Source organism: Thalassophryne amazonica, chromosome 6 (genome assembly GCF_902500255.1).
Source record: "Thalassophryne amazonica chromosome 6, fThaAma1.1, whole genome shotgun sequence".
Taxonomy (NCBI): Eukaryota; Metazoa; Chordata; class Actinopteri; order Batrachoidiformes; family Batrachoididae; genus Thalassophryne; species Thalassophryne amazonica.
Genome location: NC_047108.1, coordinates 110,118,140 through 110,131,928, shown reverse-complemented (window position 1 = coordinate 110,131,928; position 13,789 = coordinate 110,118,140). Strand labels below are relative to the sequence as shown.

At 42.5% G+C, this 13,789-nt stretch overlaps 1 protein-coding gene across 1 annotated transcript in view; it reads right to left on the bottom strand.

The window, feature by feature from the left end:
* Window positions 1-13,789, bottom strand: part of clcn6 (chloride channel 6) — a 192,142-nt gene that overhangs the window by 69,102 nt on the left and 109,251 nt on the right. The window contains exons 10-12 of the mRNA XM_034173132.1: window positions 10,561-10,693; window positions 3,564-3,677; window positions 3,258-3,424 (exon numbers count right to left, since the gene is read on the bottom strand). Of these exons, the coding sequence (XP_034029023.1) occupies window positions 3,258-3,424; window positions 3,564-3,677; window positions 10,561-10,693 (414 nt within the window). The remainder of the gene's footprint in view (window positions 1-3,257; window positions 3,425-3,563; window positions 3,678-10,560; window positions 10,694-13,789) is intronic.

The following is a 13,789-nucleotide window of genomic DNA, read 5'->3' as shown; positions in this document are numbered from 1 at the left end:
GCATTATTATAATAAAAAACTGAGGGAAAATTCAAGTGAATATGAGAGCAACATGGAATGTATTAAATAGTGCAATGAGACTTAACTCCAAACCAAGACAGCTATCTGAGGGTTCTTTATTGAGAATGATGATGAATATACCAACAACAAAACTATTGCTAATGAATTTAACTTTTTTTTTTTTCAAATATTGGAGCTAATATTGCAGAATTCATGAATACAACCAATCAAAAGAAATCATTCATAATGGGAAGTAGAATAATGCAGTCTATCTATGATGGGGAGGTCAGTGAACATGAAGTCTTATCTCTAGTAAGGAATTGGAAAAGTAAATTATCTACATATAGAGACAGATTAGATATTAAATTGCTAAAATAACTACTGATTGCCTTCTTAAACTGCTGACCTCTATTTTTAATCTATCCATACAAACCGGTGTGTTTCCTGAGCAAATGAAAGTTGTTAAAGTGATCCCTATTTTTAAAAATGGGGATGAACACAAATTTAACGATAGACCAATGTCACTGCTTTCACAGTTCTCTAAAGTTCTTGAGAAATGGTTTTCACAAAAACTAAAACTTTTTTGAGAAACATAAATTCATTAGAAAAAACAATATGGATTTAGATCTCAATGATCTACAAGCTTAGCACTCACTGAACTGATAGAAGCAATTACAACTGCAAAGAGTTCACCATGGGAGTGTTTATTGATCTACACAAAGCATTTGAGACTATAACTCATGAGTTGTTATTCTTAAAACTATATAAGTATGGGATTAGGGGCACAGCACACCAGTGGCTTCAAAGTTATATCACGACTTGTCAGCAGTACGTATATATAAATGGAATAAATTCTGATTGTAGAGAGGTTAAATGCGGAGTTCCACATGGATCAGTTTTAGGGCCTCTGCTTTTTCTTTTGTTTATTAATACATATGTGAATCTTCTAAAATGCTAAATGTTTGTTGTTTGCCGATGATACCAGTATATATTATTCATGAAGTAATCTGTTGGAAATAACAGAATAGGGGAAGAAATGATAAAAGTGAGAAATTGGTTTAATGAAAATAAGTTGGTTTTAAACTGGGATAAAACAAACTATATGATATTTGGCAATCGAAGGAAGAATGATGATGTGAAAATTACCATTAATGGAAGTAATATTGAAAGATGAGATTAAGATTAATGAAGTTAAGTTTCCTGGTGTTGTGCTGGATGAAAAATTAAATTGGAAAGCCCACATAGACTACATAACAAAGAAAGCTAGTTAGCACTGGTATCTTATTTAAAGTAAAAGATTTGTTTGAATGTAATTCGTTGTGTATGTTGTATTGCTCAATGATTCTCCTATACTTCAGTGCTGAAGTCTGGGGAAATACATATAACAGTACCACTAAACCATTGTATTTGCCACAAAAGAGAGCCATTAGAATAGTCAACAAAAATGTTACAGAGAGCATACTAACAATCTGTTTATTGCAGTCAATCAGTTAAAATTTAAAGATTTTGTTGACTCAAAAATTGCTCTTATTATGTGGCAAGCTAAGCATGGTATTTTGCCAGATAAAGTCCAGAGTTTGTTTAGTTTTGTTACACAGGCCACTTGCCATATAAGAAAATATAACTTTCGGGTTAAGTTCTCATGAACTACATACTATGAAACAGAAATGTCCCTCTGTATGTGGAGTTAAGCTTTGGAATGCACTGACTGATAAAATTAAATGTTGTTCAAATGTTTACAAGTTTAAAAAAATGTATAAGGATAAAATTATGAGAGAACACAGTAAACCAGAAGAAAAATGAATGCAGCTGCTGAAATGTAAGACAGTTATGTGTCATTGTTGATGTTTATTTGATGTTTGGTGAATGATGAGGAGACGGTGTTGGGGTTGAAGTTGTGGAAGTTTATGGATGTTTTAAAGAATTTATGCTTTAATGTTTACAAGATTTATCTTCTATTGTTCCTTGTTCATGGAAATTTCTGTTCATGAATGAATGAATGAATGAATAGTCCGGTGCGACTTACATATGGACAAAATCGCGATCCACGACCACAAAATGTCTCGATTGAAACGAGACTAAAATACATTCAGATCTCTTGAGTAAAACTAGACTAAAATTACCAGATACAAAATTATTGGTGATACATTTGTATCACCAATAATTTTGTATCTGGTAATCCATCTTATCCAACTTCATGATGAAGAGGAGGATTTTCTTAAAAAGAAGACCTGAAAGTTTAGCTACAAACTGCCAGAAGGTACATCTGAGATGCAAGCCTGGATTTGATCTGTTCTGGTAAAAGAAAATCCTTCTCTGCTCTACTCCACTATGAAGCTAAAAGTAGTGATGCAAAATGCAAAGCTTGCACTGTGCACAATTTCTCCAATCACAGCCACATAAGCCCATAATTTCTCCTGGGCTGTCTGGGTGTCTTGGTGGCTTTCCTCACTCTTCTCCCTCTTGCACAGTCACTCAGTTTCTGACAACTGTCTACTCCATGCAGATTTACCATAAAGTGCCATACTGTGTGTATTTTGTTGTAATTAATGTAAATAAAGTCCAAGACATTTTCAGTGGCAGCTTTACCATCAGAGAGCCTCGTACAAAACCACCACAAAAGACTCCAAGCTGTCGTTGATGTTAAAGGGGGCAATACACAGTATTAAGAACAGGGGTATGTAAACTATGGATCAGGGTCATTTAGGTAGTTCTCTTGTCATTATGATTTAAAAAGAGGAAACACAGTTGTTTGACAATAAATAGCTTCACCCAACCACTAACCATGAGTGGAAAAAAAAAGTTTTTGTGTTGTCATTCATATTCTCTTAAAAATCTCTTAAAAAAAACAAACATTCCGCCAGTGTATGTAAACGTTTGAGCACAACTGTATTTTGATTATAGGACACAGACCAATCAGGATGGGACTACACACTACAGTTCCAAACACGGCTAATGTAAGGAACAACACATAGTTGACCTGAATGGAGACAATCAACTTCAAACACACCTGGATCGGTCTTTTGGCCACTCTGTTAAATCTGAGATTCACTTTGGTCTGAAATGCAAAATGGAACATTTGCAAATCAAAATTATTTTGTCTGACCAAAAATGGAAATAACTGGAAAACGTCCACCACAATGTAAAAACAACATGTCAGTTTATCATGTCAGTCTCAAACCGCGTTATTTCACAGAATAACCACAATCTAAAGGAAGTGTTCACAAAGATGGTGTGTGTGTGGACAAGCAGCTCACCTGATGAACCTGGCTTTGGGGTGAATGTGCCGAATGCGATACTTTGCGAGGCTTTTGTTGATGCAGTTGAAGAGCGCCCCCAGCAGGCCACCAACAACACCCATCAAAACAAAGAATGCCAGTTCCTCCACTGTCCACAGGTGGCAGTTCTTATCGCCTTCTGGACACTGACACACACACACACACAGACACACAGATTACATTTTTCACACGTTCATCTCCTGATGACAATGTGACACACACACTCAGAGGACTGCAGTCACACACTCATCAAGTCAAAGAACTCTTCAGAAACAGACCGGCTACCTTGAACTCGCCAAAGTTGAGCAGGCCAGGCAGCTGGAACGAACCCCACTTGTTGAAGTTGATGCCCGAACGGAAAAAGTTGAGTGTGAAAGCAGCCGACATGGAACAAAAGAGCTGAGTGAGGAAGAAGAACATGGTTCATGAGTTCGTTCTGGGCACGTTTGACGTCACTGCTGCTCTCGACAATGCAGGTCGTGAAATATGTTCCCAGTCTGTGTTGACTGGCTCAGTTATTTATCTGCCATTTGACTTGAAACTGTTGAGACGAAAATACGAGTCTAATATCATCCAACTCTCAACTGCTAGTACCAGACACCAAACATCAAAGTTGAGATGCTGACAGTTCTTAATATTTTTAGAGTTTTTCATCAGTAAGAATTTAGTTAAAAAAAAAACCTTCCTGGATGATCAGATGCAGATTCTGCACCACTGCTGTGTTTGGAGGCTTTACTCTGGTTGAACAGTCACATTTGTCCCTGAGGTTATTCACACCTTGAATCTCATTGTAACTGTTTAACTTCTTAAAAACATAATATATATATATATATATATATATATATATATATGTCTCGGAAAATTGATTTGGCTTTCAGTGAAAATTTTTTGGGCTTCACAGAGATTAAGGAGTGCCACTACTACTACCACTTTAACGACGGCCCACAATGGCACATGGCGCACCGCGCTCCAAGCCGCGATCGAGACAGAAACGACCATTTCATTTAATTTCCGTTTAGAAATGAAATGGTCGTTTCTGCCTGTCAATCGCGGCTCCGAGCGCGGCGCGCCGTGCGCCATTGTGGGCCGTCCTAAAAGCAGTAGTAACACTCTTAAATCTCTGTGAAGCCCAAAAAATTTTCACCGAAAGCCAAATGAATTTTCCGAATGGTTTCCAGCTGCCTGTCTCTAACAGTTTCTGAAAAAATTCTGATGGAGCAAAGCCCAAATCATTCCGCCATTTCCCTGACAATAAAAATCTGACGAGGGGGGTGGACCAGTGCTCACTCAAAGCCTGCCCACAGGCGAATGACGCAACCGACAGGCGTGAAAAAACTCACGCATGCGCACGAAGGTTCAAGCTTGGCTGACGTAAAAACATGAATCAAATCCATATATTCTTTGCATAAAATAAAAAGGTCCTTTACTTTTCTAACAGACCTCGTATATATATATATATATATATATATATATATATATATATATATATATATATATATATATATATACTCAACAAAAATATAAATGCAACACTTTTGGTTTTGCTCCCATTTTGTATGAGATGAACTCAAAGATCTAAAACTTTTTCCACATACACAATATCACCATTTCCCTCAAATATTGTTCACAAACCAGTCTAAATCTGTGATAGTGAGCACTTCTCCTTTGCTGAGACAATCCATCCCACCTCACAGGTGTGCCATATCAAGATGCTGATTAGACACCATGATTAGTGCACAGGTGTGCCTTAGACTGCCCACAATAAAAGGCCACTCTGAAAGGTGCAGTTTTATCACACAGCACAATGCCACAGATGTCGCAAGATTTGAGGGAGCGTGCAATTGGCATGCTGACAGCAGAAATGTCAACCAGAGCTGTTGCTCGTGTATTGAATGTTCATTTCTCTACCATAAGCCGTCTCCAAAGGCGTTTCAGAGAATTTGGCAGTACATCCAACCAGCCTCACAACCGCAGACCATGTGTAACCACGCCAGCCCAGGACCTCCACATCCAGCATGTTCACCTCCAAGACCGTCTGAGACCAGCCCCTTGGACAGCTGCTGAAACAATCGGTTTGCATAACCAAAGAATTTCTGCACAAACTGTCAGAAACCATCTCAGGGAAGCTCATCTGCATGCTCGTCATCCTCATCGGGTCTCAACCTGACTCCAGTTCGTCGTCGTAACCGACTTGAGTGGGCAAATGCTCACATTCGCTGGCGTTTGGCACGTTGGAGAGGTGTTCTCTTCACGGATGAATCCCGGTTCACACTGTCCAGGGCAGATGGCAGACAGCGTGTGTGGCGTCGTGTGGGTGAGCGGTTTTCTGATGTCAATGTTGTGGATCGAGTGGCCCATGGTGGCGGTGGGGTTATGGTATGGGCAGGCATCTGTTATGCACGAAGAACACAGGTGCATTTTATTGATGGCATTTTGAATGCACAGAGATACCGTGACGAGATCCTGAGGCCCATTGTTGTGCCATACATCCAAGAACATCACCTCATGTTGCAGCAGGATAATGCACGACCCCATGTTGCAAGGATCTGTACACAATTCTTGGAAGCTGAAAATGTCCCAGTTCTTGCATGGCCGGCATAATCACTGGACATGTCACCCATTGAGCATGTTTGGGATGCTCTGGACCGGCGTATACGACAGCGTGTACCAGTTCCTGCCAATATCCAGCAACTTCGCACAGCCATTGAAGAGGAGTGGACCAACATTCCACAGGCCACAATTGACAACCTGATCAACTCTATGTGAAGGAGATGTGTTGCACTGCATGAGGCAAATGGTGGTCACACCAGATACTGACTGGTATCCCCCCCAATAAAACAAAACTGCACCTTTCAGAGTGGCCTTTTATTGTGGGCAGTCTAAGGCACACCTGTGCACTAATCATGGTGTCTAATCAGCATCTTGGTATGGCACACCTGTCAGGACTGCAGAGAGGACAGTCCAGTACTCGTACACTCTTCTGCGGCCATGACTTTGTAATTCAGTACTTTAATGTTTCCCATAATCCCCCTGGTGGCCCCCTGCGCTTCCAAGAAAGCACCAGTGTCAGCAGACTTCCGCCGTCTCACAGCGCATGAGAACAACGGCAAGGCAAGGATGTGGATGGCATTGATTCAGCGAGTTCACGGGCGATTATGATGACTGTACGCTCTCCCAAATTGAGAGGATTATCTAGAGAAGGTGTAGCACCTGTGATGGACTCCTGCCGTGCCCCGATGTTGTCTTGTTGTCTTGTCACTTCACGAGGTATGTTTACACTGTGAGTGCTGACACCGGAACTGTGCTGAAATGGACCTCTCGCTTGAGTCACGGAGTGCGAGACGGCATGAGATTCACAAGTGCAAAACATGAATGTGTGCAGAATGTGGTTTTGCATTGTTGAAAAGCTGTCGTCTTGAAGGCAGCATATGTTGCTCTTAAATCGCAGTGTACTTTTCTGCATTAATACTGCCATCATAGAAGTGTAAATTCTGACATGGACACAACCCCAGACCATGAAACACCCTGGTTTTTGGACTTGTTGCCGATAACAGCCTGGAACAGCGGTGTCCAAAGTATTCCAGAAAGGGCCAAGAGGTGGCAGGTTTTCTTTGCAGCCACTGACTCCAGCAGGTGATTTCTCTGATTAACATCACTTTGAGCAGATGGGACAAGACCATCTGTGAAGCATCTGGGCTGGTGTTATTTTAAGTAAGTAAGTAAGTAAAGTTTATTTGTACAGCACCTTTCAAGATAAAAATCACAAAGTACTTTACAGGAATTTAAGAACACAAATAAAAATACAGGAACTAAAAGCAGCAACAGAATACAACCCCAATTCCAATGAAGTTGGGACATTGTGTAAAATGTAAATAAAAACAGAATATGATTTGCAAATCCTCTTCAACCTATATTCAACTGACTACACCACAAAGAAAGATATTTAATGTTCAAACTGATAAACTTTATTGTTTTTGTGCAAATATTTGCTCATTTTGAAATGGATGCCTGCAACACATTTCAAAAAAGCTGGGACAGTGGTATGTTTACCACTCCAAAAATCAGAATCAGCTGTGGCCTCAAGGAGCGGCAACCCTCAGACATCATGGTGGACACTGATGGTCAAGGAAGCTGCCCAACTGAAAAAGGAGTCCTTCTGGAATACGTTTTCTCAGAGGACTCCAGTGACAGTTGCAAGGTAACTACAGGTCTGAAGGGCAGAAACGTCTGCTGTGAGGGAGGCAAACCAGTGTCTGTGGGAGGGTTAGATTAACTATGGAGAAGGACGTTCATTTGGCACCAAGGTACTTCTGGCGGACCATACACCTCAGGAGAGGAAAACAGGAACCATCCAAGATGTTTACAGTAAGGGTGTGACTCTGTTGAACTCAACTGAGGAGATAATCTGGCCTTGGAAGGAACACTTTGAGGAACTTCTGCATCAGACTGGCACAACGTCTATAGTAGGGGTACAGCTGGAAGCTGATGGAGAATCATCATCAGTTTCCCTGGTGGAAGTTATTGACGTAGTCACACAACTCCGCAATGGCAAAACCTCAGGTGTTGAGATCCATCTAGAAATGCTCAAGACTGTGGGTGTAGAGGGAGTGTCTTGGATGAGAGATCTCTTCAACATTGTGCTGAGGCCTGGGACAGTGCCTAAGAAGTGGCAAACTGGGGCGGTGGTCACCAAATTTAAAAAAGAGAACCAATTCAATTCAATTCAAGCATTTATTGTCACTGCCACAAAGAACAACAAAATTACGTCCAGAGAGTGTGTGCCAATTACAGAGGCATCACACTACTCAGCCTCCCTGGTAAAGTCTACTCCAGGGTACTGGAAAGGAGGGTTCAGCTGATAGTCGAACCTCTGATTGAAGAGGAACAATGTGGGTTCCATCCTGGTTGTGGAACAACCGGCTTGCTCTTCACTCTCACAAGGATCCTGGAGGGGGCCTGGGAGTATGTCCATCCAGACTACATATGTTTCTTGGACTTGGAGAAGGCATATGATCAGATGCCCTGGGAGATACTGTGGGAGGTGCTGCGGGAGTATGGAGTGAGGTGGTCCGTTCTCAGGGCCATCCAATCTCTGTACTCACAAAGCGAGAGCTGTGTTCCGGTACTCAACAGTAAGTCAGACTTGTTTCCGGTGGGGGTTGGCCTCTGCCAGGGCTGCGCCTTGTCACCAATCCTGTTTGTGATATTCATGGATGGGATATTGAGGCATAGTCGAGGGAAGGAGAGTTTCCAGTTTGGTGGGCTCAGGGTCTTATCACTGCTTTTTGCAGATGATGTGGTCCTGTCAACATCATTGGCCTGTGACCTCCAACACTCACTGGATCACTTCACAGCCGAGTGTGAAATGGCTGGGATGGGAATCAGCACCTCTAAATCTGAGGCCATGGTTCTCAGCAGGAAAGCGATGGATTGCCTACTCTGGGAAGGGAATACAGCCTTGCCCCAAGTGAAGGAGTTCAAGTACCTCGAGGTCTTGTTCACAAGTCAGGGACAATGGAGTGTGAGACTGGCCAGAGAATCGGTGCAGCAGCGGCGGTGTTGCATTCGCTCTACCATACTGTTGTGATGAAAAGGGAGCTGAGCCAAAAGGCGAAGCTCTTGATCTACTGGTCAATTTTCATTCCTACTCTCACCTATGGTCATGAGGGTTGGATCATGACCGAAAGAACTAGAATGCGGGTACAAGCAGCCGAAATGGGCTTCCTCAGGAGGGTGGCTGGTGTCTCCCTTAGAGATAGGGTGAGAAGCTCGGTCATCTGTGGGAAGGTCGGAGTAGAGCTGCTGCTCCTTCCCGTTGAAAGGAGCCAGCTGAAGTGGTTCGAGCATCTGGTAAGGATGCCCCCTGGGCGCCTCCCTAGGGAGGTGTTCCACGTAGGTCCATCTGGGAGGAGACCCCGGGGAAGACCCAGGACTAGGTGGAGAGATTATCTCTCCACACTGGCCTGGGAATGCCTCAGGATCCCCCAGTCAGAGGTGGTCAATGTGGCCTGGGAAAGGGAAGTCTGAGATCCCCTGCTGGAGCTGTTGCCCTCACGACCCGATCCCGGATAAGCGGTTGAGGATGAGTGATGAGTGAGTGAGTGATCTCCAAATTAAGGGTGAAGCTCGGCTTCCTTTGAATTTATTTTGAAATTGGCTTATTTTGAATTTAAAAATTAATTTGACGTTAGGTTTTCATGTACCTCAGGTCCGCACTGAAACAGGAAAGAAAGGCTTTTGTTTTTCAGCTCCCTCTGATTGGACCGTTCTCCAATCCAAACTGAAACTGCCCAGACCCACTTCCTTGAACACGCTCCAGTCTATTTTATGAGATCGCAAATGGGATTATTTTGCTCAATGGCTGTGTTTCTAAAACTAAATCTGCCTGAGACTTTATATCATGTGCAATGTTATGACCAAGATGATTGTATTTTATTTATCACCAATGTTCTCATGTTGATGTTAACCTGGCCACTATAATGTGTGCTGCTGTCTTTCTTGGCCAAGTCATCCTTGCAAAAAAGGTTTTGATCTCAATGGAATTCTATCTGGTTAAATAAAGGTTATTATTATAAATACATTACGACAGTAAATTAACGTTAAAAAATTATGTAATTAATGGGAAATAAAAGGTTTTGAGTTCTTCTAAAAACTGTGGAGGTCTAAGGTTCTAAAAACAATCTGGGTTCACACGCCATTCCAACTCATTGTAGAAACCATGCATAATTTATTCCCACCCTTGAAAAATGTCATCTACCTATTTTACAAACACTACCCAATCTAGAGCCCATGGATCCTAATGGGCAACGCAGTAGTATATATTTATTTGCATTTTACATGCTGCCCCCAATTTATTTTGTAAGTGAGTGATCATCAGCAAATGTCTTTATACTGTCATGTACATGAAAGTTAATCTACAGAGAAATCTTTGTCTTTAATTAAAAATGAGGTTTGTATCTTCATAACTGAATTAAAGAACACATTACTGTGAATTGATTCCTGTTCCATTACTAATATGCACAGAATTAATTTAGATTATGCTCATTTACTGATGGGAAATAAAGAAAGAAAAACAACACATCTATAAAAAAACTCATAAAATATAAAAATTTTGCACAAGGAGTAGCCTCCATAGGTGTGATATGTTGCACTTTGCTTCTGCAGAAATCTTCAGACCCTTCAAAAATATTGTTCATGTTATTCAAGAATGCAAATCAAAGACTTCCTGGACTGAAGCTGATAGACATGCCTGGATTGTCTCAGAGCTCAGTGGCTGACGTACCACTTTCCAAGTGAGGGCCTGGTTCCAGAAAGAGGAGCCCTCCTCCAGACTGAAGAGAGTGCCACCTATTGGAGCACCGAAGGCAGCTGCCACTCCAGCAGCAGCACCCGCAGACACAAAGTCACGCTTGTCCCTGGGGGGAGGCGCAGAAAGACAACCTGATCAGCAGCAACAAACTGGAACCACACATCAATTCACAGTTCCGCAGCACACAGAGTCCCTCATTCACACAAGGACTTTGGAGGACTGCATGGCTTCAGTGAACAAGAGTGCTCTGAGAGCACAATACCCCCGCTGGCAAATCCTGCTTTGGTACAAGCGCTTGCTACATTCTGATAACATTTCAAGGTACGTGACTGTTGATTCCAGATTGCAGACACCAACTCATGAAACTGGCAGTGTCTAGATTTGTCCATCAAGGGCCACAACTCTGCTAAAATGAGTCAATCTTGTGCAATATTACAATTTGTGTATAACCAATCTGAAACAAGGATTTGTACCACAAATGGTTGATTTCAGAATGCTCTCATGAAACTGATGGAGTCTAGATTTGTTCATCAAGGACCTTAGACCTGGAGCTTAGGCCTAGTGGCCGGCAATCACCTTAGTATTTATTCTGCTTAATGCTGATGAATTTTACCTTAAGCTTAGTTTTTATGGCTGACTGATTCTGTTTTCTTTTTCTCTCTGTCCAAGATGCAGCTGGATCCACGTGCTGGATTTGATGATTTCTGGAACTGACTCTGCTGCAGGAACAGATCAAACGAGTGCCCCTTCTACAAATGGTATACTGGACGCCTGCATGGACTCTCACCAATTGTTGTTGTTGTGTTCTGTATTGTAAACCTTTTTGGTAGCATGGCCCAAGCAGAGGGTCACCCTTTTGAGTCTGGTCTGGTTGAGGTTTCTTCCTCAAAGGGAGTTTTTCTTACTGTCGCCTGTGTTCTTGCTCTAGGGGTTGGTAAGGTGAGACCTTACTTGTGTGAAGCACCTTGAATTAGCTTTGTTGTGATCTGGCGCTATATAAACTAAATAAATTTAATTTTAATTATATTTATGAACCTATAACAAAGACTCGTAGCAAGTTTCACAAAATCCCTCCTAAAAATGTGACAGGAGTTGATTTCAGAACACTTACCCTTTTTCGGACAAACACAGACAGACAGACAGACATCACCATGACATAATCCCCCTTCGGCCTTTGGCCAGCGGGGGATAAAAACTGGATGTTTCACAATTTGTTACTTTTAAACTCTGACAAGACAAAGATGATGGTCCTTGATTCTGCGAGACACAGGCATCAGTTAGACCATCTAACGTTAACCTTGGGCGCGTGTGTTATATGTCACAGTGATAAAGTGAAAAACCTTGAGGTGATCTTTGATGCCACACTGACCTAAACATTAGAGAAATCACTAAGAACGCTTTTATCACCTTTGTTATACTGTGAGAATTCATTCTATCCTGTAATGTGGGTGACACAAAGACTGATCTATGCGTTTGTCTCTTCTAGACTGGATTACTGTAACGTCCTATTCTTTGAATTACTGCAGTCCAGTATCAGAGGTCACCAACTGGTTCAAAATGCTGCTGCTGGAGTTCTGACTAGGAGCAGAAGGTTTCACATTACCCCAATTTTGGCCTCCTTGCCCGTGTGAGGTCAGATTTTAAGGTTTTGCAAGACACGTACAAAATCCTTCAGTTCTCCCTTTCTGACCAACCTGATGAAACCTTATATACCAGCCGATGCTCTGCATTCTCCAAAGGTTAAAAAGAAGTCAGCAGGTCACAGAGATTTTCCTTATCGTGAACCTGCTGGACTTATGGAAAACTCTGTCTGCTGAGATAAAACAGATTCTCTGGAGACATTCAAATCCAGATTACTCATCTGTTCTCCCTTTCATATACTGTAACTAATTTATTAGTATTGTACTGAATTAATTCCCCTTCCATCTTGTGTTTTGTTACTACCACTGGAGCAGGACTCTGGTCTCATCATATCTAAATTCTTGGACTGTGAGCAAAGGACAAGCTGTTGGTAACCACATTTGCATCCTGTCTGTTACTTTGTCTCTTTGCTGCTAAGAATTGGTGTCTGCAAGGTCTTTGTTCCAGCTGATTAGAGTTCTGCTCTGTCTCTCTTTTTCTAGATGTTGCTGATTACATCTTCGATGATGGCTGAACTACATGGCAGTTCCCTGCCTGACTGTGTGATGTTTGGACTGAAGTCACTGGATGTTGTTAGTTGTGATGAACTCCATCTCTAAAGACCCTTTTCCATGACCCAGGGTCTAGCACTACTCAGCTCGGTTTGGCTTGACTCTACTTTTGGTACCAGGCATGCTGTTTTCCATTACATTTGAGAACCTCCTCAACGTGGATGGGGTCATCAGAGTTCAGCTGCACAAAACTGCCGTCGATTTATATGTGACACAAACACATAAACAGTGGAGGTGATGTGTTCTTGCTCTGTGGGTTTTTAAGAGAAGACTGCAGACAGTGAGACAAAACATGCTTGAAAAGTACAGGACACTTTGGGAAGTAGTACAACAGTATGAAACTGAAGACAAGCGCACACAAGCTACTAAGAGACGACACAAGGGTAAGTTAATTGTAGCTGTCGCTAGCTTCCTAGGTACCTTGTAAATAGTAAGTCCAGTGTACAATGTTGTAATGACTGCAAGGTGTCGTCACTGTTAAGTACTAAAATTATAGCTGTCAAAATAAAGCGTTAATTTTGATGAATTAATATCACCAGGGGAAGGAGCCTGAGCTTGTGAGGGAGGTTGAGAGGTACGACTAGAGATAGTCGGGCTCACCTCCATGCACAGCTTGGGCTCTGGTACCCAACTACTGGAGAGGGGCTGGGTGCTCCACTTTTCTGGCGTTGCCCACGGGGAGAGGCAGCGGGCTAGGGTAGCATTGCTCATTGCTCCCCAGCTCAGTTGCCATGTGTTGGAGTTCACTCCGGTGAACAAGAGGGTCACGTAGGGACCTTCGGGTCGGGGACAGGTCTCTCACTGTTGTCTCGGCCTATGGCCGAGCGGCAGTGCAGAGTACCCGACCTTCTTGGAGTCCCTGGGAGGGGTACTAGATAGTGCTCTGACTGGGGACTCCATTGTTCTCCTAGGAGTTGTTCATTGTTCTTCAACGCCCACGTGGGGGGCAACAGTGAGACCTGGAGGGGGGTGATTGGGAAGCACGGCCTCCCCGACCTGAACCCGAGCGG